At 52.9% G+C, this 22,597-nt stretch overlaps 2 protein-coding genes and 1 long non-coding RNA gene across 7 annotated transcripts; 2 read left to right on the top strand and 1 right to left on the bottom strand.

Moving 5' to 3' along the window:
• Positions 1-770: 770 nt before the first annotated feature.
• On the bottom strand, positions 771-1,906 carry LOC143385277 (uncharacterized). Its single transcript, XR_013089452.2, has 2 exons — positions 1,741-1,906; positions 771-1,542 (listed from the first exon to the last, which is right to left on the bottom strand). It is a non-coding gene; the product is annotated as an uncharacterized LOC143385277 (long non-coding RNA).
• Positions 1,907-2,183: 277 nt separating this feature from the next.
• Positions 2,184-13,229, top strand: Nfatc2ip (nuclear factor of activated T cells 2 interacting protein). 2 transcript variants are annotated; one of them, XR_013089444.2, is made up of 9 exons: positions 2,184-2,631; positions 3,413-3,485; positions 5,193-5,313; positions 5,931-6,011; positions 6,104-6,290; positions 7,613-7,757; positions 8,191-8,300; positions 10,791-12,042; positions 12,093-13,229. XR_013089444.2 is itself a non-coding variant. In XM_076840420.2 (8 exons), exons 1-8 carry the CDS (start codon positions 2,221-2,223, stop codon positions 10,947-10,949), a joined length of 1,287 nt encoding a protein of 428 aa, XP_076696535.1. In that variant the 5' UTR covers positions 2,184-2,220; the 3' UTR covers positions 10,950-13,229. The 2 variants fall into 2 exon arrangements, 1 of the variants encoding a protein (XP_076696535.1); XM_076840420.2 differs by having other exon boundaries at positions 10,791-13,229.
• A 1,504-nt stretch (positions 13,230-14,733) lies between these two features.
• Positions 14,734-22,481, top strand: Spns1 (SPNS lysolipid transporter 1, lysophospholipid). 4 transcript variants are annotated; one of them, XM_076840318.1, is made up of 14 exons: positions 14,734-14,854; positions 14,973-15,043; positions 15,584-15,875; positions 15,959-16,024; positions 17,485-17,621; positions 18,592-18,827; positions 18,916-18,982; positions 19,720-19,865; positions 20,139-20,294; positions 20,565-20,754; positions 21,049-21,114; positions 21,360-21,458; positions 21,728-21,899; positions 22,141-22,481. In XM_076840318.1, exons 3-14 carry the CDS (start codon positions 15,635-15,637, stop codon positions 22,233-22,235), a joined length of 1,671 nt encoding a protein of 556 aa, XP_076696433.1. In that variant the 5' UTR covers positions 14,734-14,854; positions 14,973-15,043; positions 15,584-15,634; the 3' UTR covers positions 22,236-22,481. The 4 variants fall into 4 exon arrangements, with proteins under 4 accessions (XP_076696433.1, XP_076696432.1, XP_076696434.1 ...); XM_076840317.1 differs by having other exon boundaries at positions 14,734-15,043; XM_076840319.1 differs by lacking the exons at positions 14,734-14,854; positions 14,973-15,043 and adding an exon at positions 15,060-15,347 and having other exon boundaries at positions 18,676-18,827.
• Positions 22,482-22,597: the final 116 nt, after the last annotated feature.

Raw genomic sequence — 22,597 nt, 5'->3', positions numbered from 1 at the left:
ACCTCAGAGGGGACCGGAGAGAAAGCCACCACTAGCAAATACCGTTTACTTTTTATAATGTCAGTTTCCTTTATAAATGTGTCTTTTACAGACTTCAGCATTTCTCTGAATAGCCATCATGTAATATGCCAAATAAGCATATTTTGGGGAGGTGTATTTTGGTCTCCCATGGGGGCCTTTGGTGCAATTTCTGTGCTTCCAGCCTGCCTACAAAAGTTTTCTGGGGTTGGGAAGTCCTTGGAGTCCCCTCTGTCAGAGCCCAGTAGCCTTTGTGTACTGAGAAACAGCTCCACCTGCTGGCTTGAGTCTTCAGTCCTGACCTGGGTGAGTCAGGGTGGAGGATCTGAAGGTGTGCTGTGTTGGGGTGAATGTGGGGGGGATGTCATTGAGATGGTGGTGGTGGTATCCAGAATGGGATGTGGGTGGCATCTGAGATGCTGTTCTAGATGGATGTGTGCAGAACAACTTACATGGATATATGTGTGTGTGTGTGTATGTATGTGTCTTGTGGAGGTGGGTGCCTGTTGTGTGGGTGTCACTGGAAGTATGCTGTGGACGTATGTCGTATGGCGTGAGGTTCAGTTGGAGGCAAAGCGGGAGGTGTGAAGTGTGGAAGGGGTGTGTTTGTGTTGTGTTGCTCAGGACTTGTGTGGAAGATACAGATGTTGGAGGTGTATGATACCATTTGTGTGAGGTGTGGGTGGGTGTGTTGGGGGGAATATATTAAAAACAAAGATCTCTCAACCCAATAACCCTCTCCATAAAGGCAGTAGGGAACAGAAAGGTTTTATTACAGAGTATGCATTAAGCTAGAATGAGATTGGCATCACAAGCAATCCATGAAGATTGCAAAGGCAGAAAGAAATCTTGCCTTACCTCTGAGTTACCCCCAGCCCCACAGCTATTTAAGGTCAAATTTCAAAACTGATATCAGGCTTTCAAGATGAACAACTCCTCAAAAGAAGTTGATTAAGCCTTTAGTCAAACATGGTTCATCTTAACTTTATCATGCATGATAAGCAAGGCGGCAACTTGTGCCAAGACGTTTGCTGGAGAGGGAACAAACTTTTTTGGTAGTTTCACATATTGGAGCAAGATGACCAGAGAAGTTAGGCTCTTATTTTCCCCTAGGAACTGGGAGAGGGGGGCGGGAATCCCCTTAACATTTGCATTTCAAAACACATCTCCCCTGGGCTGGGGATGAGTGCTTGACTGGCAGGTCCTAAATTCAGTTCCCAGCAACCCGCGCCCCTCCCCCCCAAAAAAACCCCCCCACAAACACAGCTCTGAGTTGTGAGCCCCTGAGTTGTGAAAGGCATTATAAGGATCAGCATATGCAGCACTTTGAATGTTGGATTTTGGTCTGTTCCGGGCTAGCGCGATCTTCTCACATGCTGGGCAGGGAAGGGGGCTGCAGCTCCCAGCCAACCCCGCCGTCACCGGGTGAAAGCCGGTACTGCCAGGTGCACTGTGGGGACGAGCCGCGACCTCCTGTGGGTTGGGCATGTTAATTGCAACGGTAGATCATACATCGAGGAGCACCTGTATTTGAAAGGTCAGATTTTGAAAGAGAAGGTCGAGAAGTCTTTTCCTTTGTTTTCAACAGGGAGAATTAAGCCTCTTATTTTAATCTGTCTTTGCCCTTGAAGGAGCCGCGTTGGGCCAAGTGTGTGCTCTTGGGTGTGGATACTGCCGACACTGTGGTGTGTTTGAAGGTGTCCGACGTGAGGGACGGTGTACCTGTGTGCGTACGTGGCCCTGGGTGGAATTCCTCAGGCCTGCAGCAGTCGTGGGGGTGCCGTGGCCGGATACCCGCGAAACCTCAGGCCTAACTTGGCAGCTCGTGAGGCGATTCCCGCTCCTTCTTCCGCCTCTCCGAGCACTACAATTCCCAGGATGCCCCGCGCCTCCGCCACCGAGAAGACGGGTCTCTTCCACGGCGGGTCCGGGGAAAGGCTCGTGTGAAGGGAAGAAGCCCCCGGCCAATGGGGGAGCTGGACGCAATCGAAACCTTCGCTGATTGCACCGAGGGGATTGGAATCTTTGGCGCCTTTGTTTCAGTGGTGGGTGCGTGATGGACGGGTGAGTTGACCAATGAAGTGGCAGGGGGCGGGCCCAGAGCGTGCGTGCGGAGAGGGATGCTGGCCAGCGGGCTGTTCGCCCAGTAAAAAGCGTAAGTTGCTGGAGGGGGGCGGCCCAGAGTGAAGGCGGGCGTGTGCCATGGCGGAACCGGCGAGGAGACGGGGTCGAAGGCCCCGAGGCGGCGGTGTTGGCCGAGGGGCTCGGGGAGCCCGGGGCGGTCGGGGCCGGCGTCCTCGCGCCCAGCGGTCTCCAGCTCGGCGCACCCCGGACACGGTGCTTGTGGACTTGGTCAGCGACAGCGACGAGGATTTCGTGGAGGTCGCGACTGCGCGCGGTGCTGCGGAGCCAGCTGAGGTCTCGTCCCCGATTGTGGTCCCGTCTCCGGAGCCCCCAGTGCCGGCCGCACCCCGGGCCGACAGCGACAGCGACAGTGACAGTGAAGGCGCCGACGCGCGGCCTGCGGGAGCCCAGCGGACTCTGGTCCGGCGGCGGCGGCGGCTGCTGCTGGATCCGGGGGAGGCGCCGGTGGTTCCGGTGTACTCCGGGAAGGTGCAGCCAGGTTCTCGGGAGGGCTAGCGCCGGGGGCTGAAGGGCGGGGGCTGCAGGAGGGCTGTGTTTCGGGTGTGCGGGGGCTGGGGGCTGGGGGCTGGGGGCGGCCTTGCCCGGCTAAACAGAAACCGGGGCTCGGGTGTCGGAAGCGGAGAGACGCGAGGCTCCTGGGGCACCTGCAGATTGGGGAAGTGAAGGGATTTGGGTATGTTGCAAATATGGGGCTCTGTTGTCTTGGGCATAGGGAGGCAGAGGGACTGGGAGAAGCTGGGATTTGGGGCATGTTGAACTTTGAGACTGGAGTCCATTGCTAAGGAAGCCAGGGAGCTGGGGTTCATAGGGAGGGATTCAGAAAGACTGGGGGCTCCAGGAGGCCAGGGTCCCCAGGTGGTAGGATGAGCGAGAGGGCTGGGGTTCACTAGAAGTCTAGGATAGAGGGATAGCTAAACACTTGGTTAAAAGAACTATTGCTGCATCTTCAGAGTGTCTTGGGGAAAGGGGTTTGGTACCACAATTTTGGATCCTGGGGGAGCTGGGGATATGGCTCAGTGGTAGAATGCTTGCCTAGCATGCATGTGGCCCAAGATTGAAACCCCAGCACTGGAAAACAAGAAAAATGGGATTCTGGAGAAGCTGGACTCCTCTGAGTTGCCTAGAGTGGGCCATGGTATCCTCATCCTTAGGGAGGACATAGGAATTGGGTGCCAGAAGAATCATCCTCCATGTTCCCTTTTGGGCGGTGGAGAACTTGGGACTGATCCTCTCCTTTTTGTCTTTACAGGTGCAAAGCAGCCTCCACCTCATCCCAGATCATGTGTCCCTCCTGAAACTCTGCCCTGAAGGGGCTGAGGAAGGTAAGGGATCATGGGCTTCCCCAAGGAGACTTTCTGGGGTTTACACCCCTGCAGCCAGTTTTCTCTTCTGTGGTTTTTGGAATCCAGCCTAGGGACTGTGCTTGTACTCCATCTGGGAGCCACATTCCCAGCCCTAATTGTCTTTTGAGACTCAAGGGAAGGACATGGGAGAGGAGACTCCTACATTCTACCTATTAAAAGACTCCAGTCCTGGAAGGAGCTGGATTATTAACTAGAAAGCACTGGAGCCAACTTAGAAGTGCTGTCCAACCACCCTCTTCCTGACTCTTTTTTTAAAATATATTTATTTTGTTCATTTAATTTTATGTGGTGCTGAGGATCGAACCCAGGACCTTATTTATGCTAGGTGAGCGCTCTACCGCTGAGCCCTAGCCCCTTCCTGACTCTTAACAGACAGAAGAGTGTATTAATATAGATTTTCGGGTGGCACCCCCAAACATTCTGATTCTGTGATCCTAGTGGGGGCAGGGGAAGGGGCGGTGTTTAGAATTTGTGATATCTTGTTATGACTGCACCAAGTCCATGGGAACACCCTGGAGCCAGAAGGATGTTCTTTGACTCTTATCAGGGTTGCACAGTCTTTATCCTCCCCCAGTCATGTGTGATTTTTGCAAACTATCCAAGGACAGTGAATAGGAATCAAGTCTAATAAGGAAGTGATCCCATCTGTAAATGCAGACCTTGACCAAGACTTTGGTACCATGAAGTGGTACCAAATACTGATTTGGCTTGGCTTCAAATCCCAGCCCTAACTCTCAATAATTGTGTGACCATGGGCAAGTTATTTAACCTCTTAATGCTTTAATTTTCTCATTAGGAAAAGGGGGATAATATTGGATCTATGTTAAAATGATTTTGGTGAGAATTATTTTAAGGGAATATATAGAGAGCTGTTTCTTGGCCATGTATATAGTTTAGAACAGTACCTGGAAAGTAGAAGTACTATCAGAAGGTACCTCCATCCTTGCTATTCAAAATGTGGGCCCAACAGTTGGGCATCCCCTGGGAGTTTGTTAGAAATACAAGATTTCGTGCCTGTGACAGCTGCCTTGTTTAGATAGGACAGAATTTTTCAACCTCAGCATTACTGATATTTTGGACTGCAAAGTTCTTTTTGTAGGAAGGCTGTCCAGTGTACTATAGGGACTGACTTCTGTTCACTACCACATCACAACCCCCTTCCTGTCCACATTGTGACGGCAGAATTTCTCCAGACATTGTCACATGTCCCCTGGGAGGCAAAATTGCCCCTTGTTGAGAACTCCTGATCTAGAGTTCATTATTGTTTCATTTGTGCAGTATTTATTTTGTGGTACTGGGAAAAGAACCCAGGGCCTTGTGTACGCTAGGCAAGCACTGTACTGCTGAGCTACACCCCAGCCCAACAGCATTTATTTTGATGTTTTATGTTAAAATTTATTGGCATTGAGCAAATGGGAAAAAATTTCTGTATTTTAGAATGATATGTTTTCTTTTTATTAGAAATATAAGTTAAAAATGGTGACTTAATGGGGTTCCAGTCTCCTTTCTTTTTAGTTTGTTACGGTGTTAGGGCCTGGAACATGCCAGGCAGGTGCTCTCCCCCTGAGCCACACCCCAGCCCTTAAAGTCTCTGACTTGTTTCTTCTTGGTAGCTCCTGCCCCCGCTCCTTGGCTAACCCTCTCCACTTTCTCCTCTGCTCCCAGAGGCAGATGTGGCAGATGCTAGCAGTCCCCACCCTGAGGATCCCCCACATCCAGACTCTCTCTGGAAGAAGAAGCTGAGGAGTAAGGATGAGAAAGAAGAGAAGAAAAAGAAGGTGTTTGAGTGAGTGGGGCTGAGGCTCTTGGGCCCTGGGGACAGGAAGGGAGTTAGATTAGTGAGGCAGGCAGGACCTTTGGCTCCTGAAAGGGAAAGGAGAAGGGATGGAAGGGGTGTTGAGACCCAGGTGGGGAATCAAGCTCCTGGTTGAAGAGGGGACGCCCCCCAGAACCTTTTAGCCATGGAAGTGGAGTCTGAGGTGGGCTAATGCAGGGGAAGCGTGTGGTCACATTCTACCAGGTGTCTGTTTGCTGTCTTCTCTGCTTCTCTGTCCTCGTCTGTTAAGAGGGAAAGTCGGGGTACCTGTGTGAGAATTGTCGAGTAGAGGAAGAGTAGTCAATGCCTGTATCTGTTATAGATTATTGGACATTTACCTGGGAAGTGACTTATCTTTAAGTGAGACATTTTCTTCCTTTCATATTTGGGTCTTGTAAATATAAAATTGATGTCTTGTTCCCTGTCCCTTACCTACCCCTGTCTTCCAGTAAAATAGAAGTTACTAGAAAGTGATTTCTTTTGATTCTCCAGCTCCCCTCGGGTTCTTGGGGATCCACAGCCCAGGAAGAGAAGTGGGGGCTGGAGTCTCTCCTTTGCCTCATCGTGTCCCTCTCTTCTTTCTACAGGGCTCGGGACACCTCTCCTCTGCCCCCACCTCCACCAAGGACAAAAAGCAGAAAGCATACTCGGGCACTCCAGAAACTGAGGTGTCAGGGCCATGGGGCTCTGGATGGGGTGAAGGAGGACAGTTTGGGAGGGTGGCTGACCTCAGCTAACCCAGAGTCCTGTTGCACCCTAGGGAAGTGAACAAGCGCCTCCAAGATCTCCGATCTTCTCTGAGCCCCAAGCAGCACCAGGGCCAAGGCCACCAGAGCCAAGACGACGAGGTGGTCATAGTGGAGGGGCCCACGCTTCCGGAGAATCCCCGGCTCTTCCCACTGAAAATTCGGTGCCGGGCTGACCTGATCAGATTGCCCATCAGAATGGTAAGTGCCTGAGGGCCACAGGAGGAGGACCAAGAGCTGCTTTGAGGAGATGATGCCCTGCAGGCGGGTTCTGGCAGCAGGGACTGAGCCTTCCTCTTCCCGTCCTGCTCTGCAGAGGTCCTTCTACTCTCCCCTCCGTGTCTGGGATCCTCTCTCTGTAACTTTTCCTTACTCTCCCTCTGGCGAACTTCCTGCCCATTTCTCAAGGCTCCACAGAAGCATCATATCTTCTTTTTTTATTTTTTAAATTTGTTTTAATTAGCTACATATGATAGTACAATGATCTTGCCGTGTCATCTCTCCTACAAAGTGTTTTCTCCTCATCCATCTTGCTTTTTCCTCCCCAGGGCTCTGTGCTCCTCTGTGCTTGTTCTCACTGGGCATAGCAGATGTCACTCGGTCATCCTGAGCCCCTCCAGCTTCCTGGAAAAGGCAGATAGTTGGGTGGGGATGCCCCAGTTCAACACTAAGAATGATGGCAGAATCGAGCACTCGCTGAGTGCCCCCCGTGGGTGACTCAGAGACAGCCAGGCCAGGCTGCAGCAGGCAGCCCAGGACCCCGTCAGAACGCAGCCTCTGCTCTCTTTGCTCTGTGGGGTTTAAAGATCTGTGAGGGGTGGGAGTGTCAGTGTAGGGTGCTTGCCTTGCACCTGCAATCCCTGGGTTTGGTCCCCAGTACCACAAAAGAAAAAAAAAAGTTTGTTGCCAACCTTTGGGTTACTACGGGTAATTTCAGGCAAAAGTCCAGATTTCTGGCTTCTTTTAAAAATAGGTATTTTGGGCTTGGTGGCAAACATCTGTGATGCCATAATCCCAGAATTAGGAAGGCTGAGGCAGGAGGATTGTGAGTTCAAAGCCAGCCTCAGCAACTTAGCAAGGTGCTAAGTAACTCAGTGAGACCCTGTCTCTAAATTAAACATAAAAAGGGTCTGGGGATGTGGCTCAGTGGTTATGCACCCCGGGGTTCAATCACCAGTACTAAAAAAAAAAGGAAGGTGTAATCAACTGCCCTCTTCCACTCCGTGACAGTCAGCTGAAATGGCCATTTTGAGGGGACGTGTCCTTCCCTGTTGTAATCCCCGCTGTTCCCTTTTTTCTCCTATGCCATGGCTGCTTCATTTCTTTGGGCTGCTCACGTGAACCTCTTTCTGACATGACCTTGTTCTGTACTTGCCAGGTAAATATGGTGAGACTCACGGCTGAGGAGTTCAGCAAGTAGCTCAGGCCAGAAACTTGTGGTGGGGGCGGTGGGCATAGGGTGGGGGCGGGGCGGGGAACTGGAAGGTGGGAAGGGCTCCTTTGCTTCTTTTTCCCCTTCTTAGTCGGAGCCCCTTCAGAGCGTGGTGGACCACATGGCCACCCGTCTCAGGGTGTCCCCAAGCAGGATTCTTTTGCTCTTTGGAGAGACAGAACTGTCCCCTACGGCCACCCCCAGGACTCTAAAGCTTGGAGTGGCTGACATCATTGGTGAGTGGAAGGAGGTGGGGCCTCAAGGAGGCTTTTTATTTTATGCAGTACTAGGGGTTGAGCCCAGGGTGCTCTGCCACTGAGCCGCGTCCTCAGAAAGCTACATGAGACCAGAGCCTTGTGTTTGGGGCGGTGAGGACAGGGTGGGGGCAGAGCGGGGAATGTGAACACAGAAAGGGCTCTTTGGCTTCTTGTCCCCCTTCTTAGTTTTATTTTTTAAATTTTGAGACAAGGTCTCCCTGAGTTGCTAAGGCTGGCCTCCTACTTGCAATCCTCTTGCCCTAGCCTCCTGGGCGCTGGGATCTAATGCACGTACCGCCACACCTGGCTTGAGGAAATTTTGCCATGGGAGGGGAGAATGGGGACAGGTCCAGAGCAGGCTGCACTTCCAACCCCCCACTTAGGCTTGGCTTCCTGATTCTGCCTCCCACAGACTGTGTGGTGCTAGCAAGTTCTTCAGAGGCCACAGAGACATCCCAGCAGCTCCGTCTCAGGGTGCAGGGGAAAGAGAAACACCAGATGCTGGAGATCTCGTTGTCTCAGGTGAGTGGGAAAGACATGGCTGTCCACACCCTCCCCTTCCTTTGCTGTCTCTCTGTCAGTTGGCAGGAATGGACTCCTCCTAACCCTGACTCACTGAGGACACTACCCTCCGTACTGGGCACACGCCTGGCCTAGGAGGTGGGGAAAGCCCAGGTTCGACTTCCCTCCCTCTTCTGCTGGGAACCTCTGTTCTAGTCTGTATGTCCCCTCAGTCCTGACTCCTTCCAGTCAAAACAGAAATGATCCTTGGACAGTGACCAATAAGAAACAGAACACAACAGAAAAATAATTAAAGCCACTTTTTTTTTTCGTGGTACGAGGGATGGAACCCAGGCCCTGTGGGCATTAAGCAGATACTCTACCACTTGTAAATGCCAGTGTCTGTGCTGGGGATGATTGCTGTCTGCTCAGGTATTCTATCACAATGGTGTGACCTGGAAAGCCTTACCTGGGAAAGTCCTGTTGTGGACTTCACTTAACAAATAAGAAACTCAGAACTGGGGGTGGAGGAACTTGCTGTGTCAGTTCTTATGGCAGCTGTTACAAGATACAGGTATCCCCGCTGATCTGGGGTTTCAGTCACCCATGGAACTGTGCTCTGAAAATATTAAGTGGAAATGTCCAGAAATAAACAATTCATAGACTTTAGATTGTGTACAGTTCTGAATAGTGAAATAAAATCATGCACTGTCCTTTGTCATCCCACTCTATCCTGCTGGATGGACCTTCTCCATTGAACCCTACTGTGTACACTAGCTGCTGCTTGCAGCCACCTGGGCTATCAGATTTACTGCTGTGATATTACAACGTTTGTGTTCAAATAATCCTTATTTTACTTAATAATGGCCCCCAAATAAGAGTTGTGATGCTGGCAATTTGGATATGCCAAAGAAAATCTGTAAGGTGCATCCTTTATAAAGTGAAAGATATAAGTAAATAAAATAAAGGCATTGTGTCCATCTACAACTAAATACACACACACACACACACACACACACACACACACATATAAATATATAGTTGGCCACAATGGTGCATGCCTGGGTTATCAGACTCAAAAAGAAACTTAACGCAAAAAGAAACTATGCACAGGTGTCTGAGCAAATGTACAGAAGGTATATATATATATATATATATATATATATATATATATATATATATATATCCCCAGCCCTATTTTGTATTTTATTTATAGACTGGGTCTCAATGAGTTGATTTAATGCCTTGCTTTTGCTGAGGCTGGTTTGAAGTCTTTATCCTCCTACCTCAACTCCTGAGCCACTGGTATTATAGCCGTGTGCTATTGCGCCCAACTGTATATATATGTGTGTGTGTGTGTGTGTTTGCGCATGTATATATATGTGTGTGTGTATGTATATGCATGTACATATATGTATGTTTAGTTGTAGATGGACACAATGCCTTAATTTTATTTATTTATTTTTATGTGGTGCTGAGGATCAAATCCAGTGCCTCACATGTGCTAGGCAAGCACTCCACCCCTGAGCCAGAACCCCAGCCCTACAGAAGGTATCTTGAGACAGACCACAGTCGTATAACGTGTATTACAATGTACAGTATATTGTTAAAATTGTTCTAATTTTATTATTGTTGATTTCTTCCTATGCCTAATTTATAAGGAAACCTTATGAGAGTGTATGCATAGGGTCTGGTACCATCCATGGTTTTAAGCATCCATGAGGGGTCTTGGCTCATCTTCCCCCTGAAGAATGGAGCACTATGGTACCAGAACTCAGTAGCTTAACTCAATAGAAACCTTCTTTTACACTTGGGAAGGTTAGAAGTCTGAAGTCAGAGGTCAGCTGAATGCGGTGAGCCCTTCCTTGCCTCCTTCTGGCTCTGGTGGTGGCCAGAGTTCCCGGCTGCAGCTGCCTCTGTGCTCACATGTGGTCTCCTGATGTGTCTATGTCCCTGTTTTCCTTGTAAGGACATATTTAAAAAAAAAAAAAAAAGTTTATTTTGAGACAGGGTCTTGCTAGGTTGCTGAGGCTGGCCTCAAACTTGTGATCCTCCCAAGTTGCTGGGATCATGGTTTAAGGATATAAATTATATAGGTGCCCTAGCCCATAACGCTTGTCTAACATCACGCATCCAGTAAGCGGGAGAGCCAGGCCCCAGCCAGACCCTTCTCACTTCAGAGTCCGGGCTTCCCTGTGGTCTTGTGGTCTTGCCTCCTTATTGTAAGTGAGGTGACTGGGGCTGGAGGACCTGCCGAACCCAGAGCTTACACCCTCACCCTTGGGTTCTGTGGCTCCCACTCTCTTCTTGAGGAATCTGAGGCCACAGGGAGCGGAGGACTCGTGCCAGTGCCCAGAGGGGAACCAGGCGGTGCTGACTGCTTGTCCCCTCGCCTTCCCCTCCAGGGCGCTGCCCTCACTGATTTGGCTGCTTGTCCTCCTGTGCCAGGTTCGCTGACCGTCGCGCAGTCTCCCGACCCTCCTTTACATCTGTGTTTTCCTCTCCATCCAGGATTCTCCTCTCAAGACCCTCATGTCACACTATGAGGAGGCCATGGGACTCTCTGGACACAAGCTGTCTTTCTTCTTCGATGGGACAAAGCTTTCAGGCAAGGAGCTGCCGGCTGATCTGGGCATGGAATCCGGGGACCTCATTGAGGTCTGGGGCTGAAACCCTGTTTGGAGGCCCCTCCAGGACTTGGGGACAAAGCTTTTTTGCCCTATCAGGGTTAGTAGAAGCTGAGTTAGAACTTATCTTTAAGCTGAGGCAAAATCAAGGAATGAACTTTGACTCCATCTCCTGTTGACCCTGGTCTCCAGCCTAGCTGCTTGGTTAGTTGTGTAGTGGTCGTGGCTGTCCTGGGGGGCCTGTGGCTGCATGACAGGTCCTGCTGAATTGTGCAGCCCCCAGGACATGGAGGAGATTCTCCCCATCATCTCTCACCTTCATCTCCTGTCTCTTCCTCCAATGTCTGTTCTATGAACTGTTGCTCTTATTCAAAGAGTGACTTGAAATAAATGAGGGTTGGGTTATGGGCTTCCAGGCCTGGGACACAGGGCCTTAGATCACATCAAGGACCAACAGCGGCCTTATCCTCATTAGGGGGCTGGGAATGCAGTTTGCTGGGGGCATGTTCTCCAGAGTAGTGTCTGGGCTGCAGCTTAAGCCCTGGAACACTCTCGAAGAACGAAGGTACTAGGGTCTCAGCCACAGCATCTCCTCTCCCCAGGACCCTTTAGAGCCCCCTTTCTGGTACACTCTTCCTGATGCACACACTTAAGGCAGAACTGTACACAGCCATTTGGTTTTGGACTTTGGGATCACAGTCCCGTGCAAGGATCCTGGTTTTGTGGCATTTCTGCCTTTCTTCCCGCCATCCTGTCCCATCGGCACCCTGTTTGTTTATTCCATATCTTTGAATATCACTGTGTCCTTATAGGATACGGTGTTCAGCAGTGAATATGCTTTCACTGTTGTGTGAGATTGTTGTGCAATAGGTTTCACTCAGTATGTGTGGAGCTGTAGCCTCTGCTCATTCTAGATCTGTCACGTGGTACCCCATAGGGGCATCGACTGCATTTCACTCACACGTTGCCTTAAGTAGTGGACACCGGGGTGCCACCACCTCCTGGCACCACATTCCAGGCCACGATCAACATCCTTTTCGGTGTCCCTTCTGTGCTTGTGTGAAACTTCTCTAGCATACACACCCAGGATGGGGTTACGGGTCACACAGGCTAATCTCTCTGGCCTTCCACTTGAGGCTTCCTTCCTCCTCATCCTCCCCGGCATCTCTCTGGCCTTCCACTTGAGGCTTCCTTCCTCCTCATCCTCCCCAGCACTGGGTACTGCCCAACTGTCTGATTTTCGCCAGCCTGGTGGGCCCAAGGGGCACAGTGTTTAATGTACTCCCATTGGATCACCAGTAATTTGGGGGATCTTGTCGCCTGCCCCTCGGCCCCGCTGGCTGCTCTAGGAATGGCTCCTTTTCCCACAGGACTTCCTTTTTGTGTGTTGTGTGTGTTTATTCTGAGGAGTTCCTTATATATTTCTGGGTAATTGCAAATAACTCAGAATGGCACTTTGTGAATCTAGGGATCCTTCACCGAATAGGCATTCTTAATTTTAAGGTAGACACATTGTTTTGTTTTGAAGTTTGTTGCTTTTTGAATTATTTAAAATTAGTTAAGATATTTTCATTTCCTTATGTTAGCTCATTTCTTTTCCTTTCACGGTGAGTCAGCAGAGTTCGGCTTGGTCCAGCTAGGACACCCTGGGCAGTGCCCTGGCTGGCCACTGTTCTGAGTGGTCCAGCACTGGTTCTCACTAGTTAATGCCAGGCTCTGCTGGTTGGAAAAGATTAAACATCACCTTTAAACTATTTGATATGTACCTTTGTGTGTGAGACCAAGTTTTATTTTTTATCATAGAATGAGCCATTTTTCTCAGTTTTGTCTACTAAAAAAAAGCCATTAATCTTTCACTGATATGTAGTATAATTTTTTCAAAAGTATGTCAACTCCTTAAAAATGTTTTTGTTGGACTGCGGCATTCCTTTGAATTTTATAGCATGTAAATAATCCATGTATAGTCTAGCTCTCCATCTTTTTTTGCAGAATTTTTGTATCCATTAGTAAGTTTGAGCACATAAAAATTATGTATTCAATCTCAACAGAATAAATGGGAGTAAACTTGTATATACTTAAGGATTTCCATCTTCCTGGTCCTCATGTGACCCCTCCACTAAGATACTTGTGACAGAATCCATTATTTATCCCCTCACATCCATTCTTCTCCCTTCCAAAGTAACAGAACTCATGGCTTTTAGTGAAGTACAGAGAATCTCAATAAAGAGTCATCTGCTCTCTGGGTCTGTGAAACTGCATCTTGTAGATTCAACCAACAGTGGGTGCAACTATTAGGGAAAATAAATTCTTTCTGTGCTAAACAGATTTTTTTGTCATTATTCCCTGAGCGATGCAGTATTCGGTACTGTATGTCATCAAGCTAGATGTGAACAAGGTTCCGATTCAGGCCTGCCGGGTGGAAGTGGAAGAGGAGTGCTGCTACTTCCAGGAAGTGGCTCTAGCAGGCAGCGCGTGTCCGTGTCCTTCCCCTTTGCTTACTTCCTGCCTGCTGCCTAGGAGTAGAGCAGTTCTATGGACAAGAGGGGACCTTCACAATGGGAGCCACATGGGAGGACAATGAGGAAGGGACCTGGGGCTCACCCTCCACGTAGGCACCTTGCCAGCCCCACAGCATTGACCTTATAGTAGTTCCCCCTTATCTTCAGGGTATATGTTCCAAGACAATCCCCCATCAATGTGTACCTAATGCTGTACACATTGTTTTTCCCTATAAATACATAGCTATGATTTATCAGTTAGATTTTAGTTTACAAGTTAGGCACAATAAGAGATCAACAACTAATAACCAAATAGAGCAGTTACAACAATATACCGCAATAAAGGTTATATGAATGTGGTCTCAAAAATTCTTACTGGCTAGGCGCAGTGGCACACATCTGTAATCCCAGCAACTCAGAAGGCTGAGGCAGGAGGATAGCAAGTTTGAGGCCAGTTGCAGCAACTTACTGAGACCCTGTCTCAAAATAAAAAGGGTTGGGGGGCTGGGGATTAGCTCAGTTGGTAGAGTGCTTGCCTTGTATGCGCAAGGCCCTGGGTTCAATCCCCAGCACCACAAAAAAACAAAACGGGATGGGGATGTGACTCGGTGGCACAGTACCCCTGGGTCCAATCCCCAGTACCCATAATAAAAATAATTCTTACTGCACCGAGCCGTGTTTTGGACTGCAGTTCAACACAGATTACTGAAACTACAGAATGTGAAACCAAGGATAGGGAAGAACTTGCACATTGTTCCTGCACATGTGAACCCCAGGCCTGCTTCAGAGAAGCCCTAACCTCCCTGACCAGCTCCAGTACCCTTTACCAGGTCTGTGACATCCACGTGCTGGACTTCTCCATGAGACTCCAGAATTTGTCTTGGATTTCTGAGGTCTTGAAGTTGCATCTTCAAAATAACTATAATAATTTTACTTTTCAATAGAGTTTACTAAATGTAATTTGGAGCCGGTTATCTCAGCGGCTCAGGAGGCTGAGGCAGGAGGATCTCTAGTTCAAAGGCAGCCTCAGCAAAAGGGAGGCGCTAACCAACTCCGTGAGACCCTGTCTCTAAATAAAATACAGAATAGTGCTTGGGATAGGGCTCAAGGGTGGAGTGCCCCTGAGTTCAATCCCTGGTGCCATCACGGCCCCGCCCCCCTCCAAAAAAAAAATAATAATGTAGCTTGGAGGTCAGGCCGGGCCACTAAAGAACTACTCAAAGGCGTCCTGGGGCTGGGCTCCTGCAGGTGGCAGTGTCCTTACGCTCAGAGCCCCTGCCTGCACTACACGAGGCCACCAGAGGGCGCAAGAGCTCCGGACCCCACTGCGGCCTGGGCGGCGGAGGACGCGTCTCTCAATGGACATGTCAGTGTCCGCAGTGGAAGCTCAGGACTGGGGGACCCGAACGAGACAGAAGGCGGCTCAGCTTCTCTCAGCATTTACTGAGACGTACGACGCCGCGGGCCACGCGCCGGGAGGAGGAAGCTGACTGCCGGGAGCGCCCGGCGTGGCTGCAGAGATTTACTACTTCCAAATCCCTTGCGATCCCATTCTCTCTCCTGATTAGCGAGAAGCCTGCCAAGTGGGCGTTCCAGATAAAGCCACGGAGATCGGCCAGGTCACGGGGACAACCTTCAGGTGGGCGGTCTCGGCAGGCCCAGCGCGGGGTTGCCAGGGCGCCGGTCCGCGGAGCCTCGGGGGTTGCGGGCTAGGACCGGGTTCCCGATTACCCGGGAGACCCAGGCCGCCAGTCACAGGACGCGGGAGGCTGGCGGCTCCTTTGAGGCTTCCGTAGTCCGGGCGGGTCACGTGCCGAGGGCTTGCACCCTGGAGCTCCGCCGCCGGCCCCCGCATCACATGACAGGCTCCCGGGCAACATGGCCGCCGCCGTGGTGCAGCGCTGGGGTTGAGCGACAGCGACCGTGCTGCGCCCCTGCCCGGGGTGAGGAGGGCCTCAACCTGGGAGGGGGGCCAGGCCCGCCTGAACCCTATCCTGTCCCCAGCGTCACCTGAATTCCATGTGTCCCCTCTGCGCGGTGGTCTTCGGGGAGAGCATGACAGGGCCCGGGGTCCTCCCCAGCCCTGCTTATGCTCCGGGAGCTCCTGACCCCACTCAGGGTGCGCTAGGATCCCCAGGGTTCTCTCCGACCTCCTTTCTCCAGCCTCCTCCTCTCGCAGGTGGATCGTCGGTGGGACCGGAGCGCGGGCGAGCGCGCGCCCCCCGGGACCATGGCCGGCTCCGACACCACGCCCTTCCTCAGCCAGGCGGATGACCCAGAGGACGGGCCGGTGCCTGGCACCCCGGGGTTGCCGGGTTCTGTGGGGAACGCCAAGTCCGGGGAGCCCGAGATCCCGGATCGCGAGGGGTTGCAGCGCATCACCGGCTTGTCCCCGGCGCGCTCGGCCCTCATAGTGGCCGTGCTGTGCTACATCAACCTCCTGAACTACATGGACCGCTTCACCGTGGCCGGTAGGTTCACTTCTGCCGGGGAGGGAGCGGGGTGCCCAGGATGGGGCCGCCTCCCCGGCTCATCCCGAGCGCTCTCCTTCCAGGCGTCCTCCCAGACATCGAGCAGTTCTTCGACATCGGAGACAGTAGCTCTGGCCTCATCCAGACCGGTGAGTGGAGGCCACCTTGGTCACACACACAGCAGCAGTTATTTCTCCAGGGGCCTCATTAATAAGGGAGGTAGTGACTTTGATTTTGCTCGGGACTGACCAGTTAAGCTAGGGCATCATCACATTTAAAGGGGGAGTCCATCCGGAGTAAATCTCTGCTCTTCTGCTTACTGAGTGGTGATAGATAAGGTGCCCGGGTCTCTAAGGCTCCTTCTCTTTGTCTGTAAGATAGAACTAGTAAGAACAGATCGTCTCTTAGGACCAACTTGAGAATTAAATGAATTTATGCCTGAGAAGTGCCTGGTGCAGTGTTTGGAACGTGGTAGGCACCCTTTATAGATAATGGCAGGAGAAGGTGTCTGGAAAGGTGAATTTTCCTTGTTCAGAGGAAAATCTTTGGGGGTGCAGGGAAGGTAAAACCAGGCCCAAAGTCGTCTTTTCCTTCCTTCCCTCCTTCATTCCTCAAATGTTTCTGAGTACCTACTATGTGCCAACCGCTGGAGAAGTGGTGATATATCTATAGGACTTTACCAAGACATCAGTCAGTATCTTCAAATCTTTCTACTGGGGGAGGAATTGGCTATTCCTGTTATTATCCCTGTTTTGCATAGGAAGTAGGTAACATCACCGGCATCTTTTATAAGAAACTGAGGCTTGGAGATGAGTTTTGCCCAGGGTCAGAGAGCAAGTTCCAGACAGAGTAGGGATTTTAATTCTCGCAGTGTTCTTTTTTCTACTCCAGACCAATGAGGAACTTAAGGTATGAAAGTCTGGAGAAACAAGCATGTGATTATAGGTCAGTGTTGTAAACCCCCGGAGAGTTACGTTGGATGGAACTGGCAATCTGTGCAGGGTGGGAGGCGGTTTTCAGTAAAACTTTCAATTAAAATGAGATCATTCTCCATAAGGATGGAGTATTATGTGAAATAAAATAAGTGTGGTAGGCAGGGACTGGCTATGTGGTGGTTTGGAAAGGTATCTAGTCTGGAATCTAAAGGAGCCAAGCTCTGTGAACTCAGGGGAGAGGAGAATATGTTCCAGATAGAAGGGGCCAGAAGGGGCCCAAACCCTTAAGATGATATTGACCTTGGCAATTGGGCTATTGGATGCAGAGGGGAAGGGAAAGTGGGTGGCTGTGAGGTTGACCAAGTGGACGGGCTAGCTCGGGGCATCGTGGGCCACTGAGTTGAGCTTGGGTTTTGGTTTAGGCTGGGTAGGAGGGACTGGTATGGCGGCAGGACCATCCATTCTAAGTGGGAGTTTGGGAAAGATGTTGAAGATGGGGACAGTTCGGCACTGAAGGGTTACAGGACTGGGATGTGGGGATGGTGCCGTGTCCGGGGGTGGGGTTGGGCTCTCTCTTGTTTTAGTGTTTCTTGCATCTTGTATTCCTGAGCTGGGGTGGGAGTTGGGGGGCCCGGGAGCTGGGGGCTGAGCTGTGACTCTCTCCTTCCTCCCAGTGTTCATCTCCAGTTACATGGTGTTGGCACCTGTGTTTGGCTACCTGGGTGACAGGTACAATCGGAAGTATCTCATGTGCGGGGGCATTGCCTTCTGGTCCCTGGTGACACTGGGGTCATCCTTCATCCCCAGAGAGGTGAGGCCCCGAGCTGGTTCCTGCTTCTGGCCACTCCCCACACCCCCATCAGTTTGCCGCTGCTCCTTGGAGTCATTTCAGCCCGGGCGCAGTGGTCCCTGCCACCTTCTGCCCTTTCCTTGCCTGGGTTCATCTCCACCCGTCCGCTTCCCCTTTCTTTCAGAACCTTCTTCTGTTTGTCACCCCGTTCCCCTGGTCACTTGCTCCTCCCCTCCACACCTAAATGCTCATGTTTCTCTGCCTTGGAACGAACCCTTCCCCTTCCTGGTCTGATTTCCTGAGAGGACCCTTGAGCGAGGGGACAGCCAGGGAGCGGCTCTCACTTTTTGCCCAACTTCCTCAGTTCCCACTCACCCTCGAGTGCTGCCAGCTGACTTCTGCCCCCACCACTCCATTGAACTTGCTCTTGCCAAAGTCAACAGTGACCTCCCAGTTGCCAAATGGGGCTCCCACTTCCTAGTTCTGCTCCTGTTTGATCTCCTGAGAGCCCCTGGGACCCCTGGCCCACTTTGTCCTTCTGGAAGCTCTCTTCTGACTTCTCGATGCACGTTCTGATTTCCCTCGCACCCCCTGGCTGTGGCTTCTGGGCTCCTTTGGAATCTCCTCCATCTGCTGTCACTCTGCCCTGGCCTCTGTCCTCAGCCCCAGGCCCCAGGTGTACTCTCCTTGGTTGATCGTACCATGTCCTTAGCTTCAGGTGTATGGCAGACACCTAAGGTCCTTATTCACCTTTGGCATGTCTTGGTGGGAGGGGCGTGGTAGCCACTGAGGTTCGTTTGGCACCTACTGTGTGCGAGGGAATGAGTAGACCTTTACTATGCAGGCCTCACAGTAGCTGTGTGAACAAGTTATTGTTATTCCCCTTTTGCAGATGAGGAAACTGAGGCTCAGAGAGGTTAAGTTACTTTCTCAAAGTCCCAGCTAGTAAGTAGTGAACCAGGACTCCAGCCAGGTCTGTCTGATTCTAAAGCCCAGGTTTCTCCTGCTGGGCCCACCACCTCCCCAGCACTGGCTGACTCCAGGGTGGGCTGCCACCTCCCCTGTTCTTCCCCAGCGTTTCTGGCTGCTCCTCCTGACCCGGGGCCTGGTGGGGGTCGGGGAGGCCAGTTACTCCACCATCGCGCCCACTCTCATCGCTGACCTGTTCGTGGCCGACCAGCGGAGTCGCATGCTCAGCGTGTTCTACTTTGCCATCCCAGTGGGCAGGTGAGCTGGCCTTGGCCTGGTGAGGGGCAGAGGGCCCAGGTGTGGGGCTCGACTGACTGACTGTCCCTTTTTCCCTCCTTTCCTCTAGTGGTCTGGGTTATATCGCAGGCTCCAAAGTGAAGGATGTGGCTGGGGATTGGCACTGGGCTCTGAGGGTGAGTTCGGTCGTGTCCTGGAGGGAGGTCAGGGACATTCTCACTGAGCCCCCTTTCTGCCCTTCAGACACCTCCTTCTGTGGCAGTGCTCACTCTCTGAGCCTGCAGGAAACCTGGTGCCCTCACCATGAAGCCATGTGCTTGTGGGTATCAGAGCCCATGTAAAACTGTAGGCCCCGGAAAGTGGCTGCATTTGCTTTCATAGTGGAAAGCCCCAGGGTGAGCATCAGGTAAAGCTGGATCCAGGGTTCTCACACTGTCAAAGGAAGGAGATCATTCTGTGTTTAGCTTCCTGTCCTTGATGCTGCCTTCATTCTCAGGTGAAACTCTAAATGATTCTTTTTCAACTGAGCAACTTGGGCATGTTGGATCCTTGGGCAGTAATCCTGGTGGTGATGATATGCGGTTCACAGGCCTCCCATGAAATCAGCCACCAGCATTGGGGGTTAGCAGTGCTAATTTTGGCCAAGTCTGAGATGCTGTTTGAACCACGTAGATTGACAGCAGTGTGTGAGGGGGGGGTGCTTTCTCAAAAGAAAACTAGGGTTCTGTTATCAAAGGAAGCAAAGTTAGCCTTGCAGAAATAAGGTGGCCCCTAGCGACACCCCTCACTTCTCAAATTGCAGGCTGGGCTTCCTTGAGCCGACACCCGAGGGTCTCCGCTGTCACTCTCCCCCAGCCCAGAGATTGAGTGTGTCCTGCCCTGTGCCCTTTGCTGAATCCTGCTGTTTCCCCAGGTGACACCAGGTCTAGGAGTGGTGGCTGTCCTGCTGCTGTTCCTGGTGGTACGGGAACCGCCGCGGGGAGCTGTGGAACGTCACTCAGATTCGCCACCCCTGAACCCCACCTCGTGGTGGGCAGATCTGAGGGCTCTGGCAAGAAAGTGAGTTCAACCCCTTCCCAGTCCAGCATCTGAAGCCCCAGCATCTATGGAGGCTGAAGCGGGCCGGGACTTGGTTGTCTGCCAGCTGCCCAGTAGGACAGTCCCGTTGCTACTGCCCCCTTGTGTCAGCGTCCTGAATCGCAGGCCCAGGACCAGTGGGCTAGCCTCCACTCCCAGGGTTCCGGCTTCAAAAATTAAGCCAGGAGGGAGAAGGGTGGTCCCTTCCTACCTGGACCGCTGCAGGACCTGACCCTCCCTCCCCCATGTCCGCAGTCCCAGTTTCACCCTGTCTTCCCTGGGCTTCACCGCCGTGGCCTTTGTCACGGGCTCCCTGGCGCTCTGGGCGCCCGCGTTCCTGCTGCGTTCCCGTGTGGTCCTGGGGGAGACTCCCCCCTGTCTCCCTGGAGACTCCTGCTCTTCCTCTGACAGGTACCCAGATGGGGCGGGCAGGGCCGCCTGTAGGTGGCAGGGGTGGAGAGCCTGGGATTCGGGATCAGGCAGAAGGCTGAAGCCTGGCTCTGTGGCAGAGTCACAGTCTCCGGGTCCCGGACACGTGGCGGGATAGCATCTCCGTGGGGGCTTTTCCTGAATAGACCTGGGTGCGAGGGTGGCTGGGACGAACCATCTTCCCCCCAGCCAGGGAGACCCGCAGGGCCCTTGCAGGCTGAGGGTCTAGTCCCCACGCCCCCCCCCCCCCAGTCTCATCTTCGGGCTCATCACCTGCTTGACCGGGGTCCTGGGTGTGGGCCTGGGCGTGGAGATCAGCCGCCGCCTCCGCCGCTCCAATCCTCGGGCCGACCCGCTGGTCTGCGCCGCTGGCCTCCTGGGCTCTGCACCCTTCCTCTTCCTGTCCCTCGCCTGCGCCCGTGGTAGCATCGTGGCCACCTACGTAAGTAGCTAACAGGGGTCAAGGGGACGTTCTGGGTTCAGGGCGGAGGAACTGGGGTCAGCCAGCAGAGTGGTTCAGAGCCTACTCAAAGTGGAATGCCTGGTTTCGAATCCCATCTCTGGTCTTTCCCATCTGTGTGACATTGAGCAAGTAGCTTAACCTCTCTGTGCTCAGTTTTTTAAATCTGTAACATGGGACCTGCCTCACAGAGGCGTGGTGAAAAGGGTTAGTGGATGAGCCTGGCATGTAGTAGACCCTTCTTATTGTGAGACCCCCACCCCTCCCACCCCTCAGATTTTCATCTTTATTGGGGAGACCCTGCTGTCTATGAACTGGGCCATTGTGGCTGACATTCTGCTGGTGAGTAGCTGGCAGCTCCAGGGTGAGCCTAGAGGCTGATGGGAGCCGGGATTGGGGTCGGGGGACATCGCTGGCTCTGAATCGTGGCCTTTCCTCCTTTACAACCCAACCCCCCATTAACTTCTGGGTGCAGCCCCGGGGTGCCCGTAGTCCTGCCTGGCCTTGACCTTGGGCCCAGGCTGAGCCTTGGCCCTGGCCTGGCGCCTGCCTCTTGCCCCGGAGCCCTGAGTCCCACTTCTCCCCAGTATGTGGTGATCCCCACTCGCCGCTCCACTGCGGAGGCATTCCAGATTGTGCTGTCCCACCTGCTGGGTGACGCGGGGAGCCCCTACCTCATTGGCCTGGTGAGCCCCTGGGCTGGGACGGGGCGGGGGAGGGGCCCTCACTTGCAGCACTAGCTGGTGGCCTGAGCCGGGGCGGGCGGAGCACTCGTCCCGTTGGGCACCTCTGCCTGGTGTCTCTCCTACCTCCCCTCCAGTGCCGGGAGCTCTGGGCTCGCCCGGGGTCCCACCTCCTTCCCTTCCTCGGGCTCCGTGTTCCTTTTCCCTGATGTCCAGGGGTCCCCGTCCCTGGCTCCTGCCCGGCTCCCTCCGACTCCTTCTCTTCCTTGCAGATCTCTGACCGCCTCCGTCGGAGCTGGCCACCCTCTTTCCTCTCCGAGTTCCGGGCCCTGCAGCTGTCCCTCATGCTCTGTGCCTTTGTGGGGGCGCTGGGTGGTGCGGCCTTCCTGGGCACCGCCATCTTCATCGAGGGTGACCGCCGGCGAGCCCAGCTGCATGCGCAGGGTCAGTGTGGCCTGCTGTTGTCCACCGTCACAGTACCGTGTGTCTGTCTGTCCAGGCCTGTGTGCCCGGCACCTCCCGGTCCTCCGCTCTCCCCCCTTCAGCTCTGGGTCTGTCTGTCCCGCACGCTGATCCCTGTCTGTGTCTGGTGGTTCCTGCTGCTGCTCCTTCCGTGTCCCATGCCCATCTGTCCCCCCACTGGCTCGCCTGTCCATCCAGCCCTGGCTCTGACCCCTCCCCACAGGGCTCCTGCCTGAGGCGGGGTCCACGGACGACCGCATTGTGGTTCCCCAGCGAGGCCGCTCCACCCGGGTCCCGGTGTCCAGCGTGCTCATCTGAAGCTGCGTCACTTGGTCACTCGTCTGTCTGCAGATCAGCTGCAGCTGGCCCTGGGCCACCCCACGGTGTTCCCTGGTCCCAGACCCTTGACCTGGCCCATTTCAGGAGGAGACCCGGGCTGTGTCCCCGCTCCCTGACACTACATGGGCACCGCCGAGGAGGATGGGGTCTGGGAGGGGACTCCCCTCCGCCCGGTGGCCCTGGGGCTTGGTGCTATTTGTAATGGGAATAAAATTTGTAGCCAGACCGCACGTGCCTGCTGGAGTCTCTCTGGGTGCTAGTGGCCTCCGACCTCTGGCTGTGGGGATGCCCCATCCCCAGCCTCAGGGCTCCTGGGAACTGTGCGGTCACTCCTGTGGGGA

The sequence above is a fragment of the Callospermophilus lateralis genome, chromosome 19 (assembly GCF_048772815.1).
Source record: "Callospermophilus lateralis isolate mCalLat2 chromosome 19, mCalLat2.hap1, whole genome shotgun sequence".
NCBI lineage: Eukaryota > Metazoa > Chordata > Mammalia > Rodentia > Sciuridae > Callospermophilus > Callospermophilus lateralis.
The sequence above is the reverse complement of the archived record's forward strand: the minus strand, read 5'-3'. Positions and strand labels throughout refer to the sequence as shown.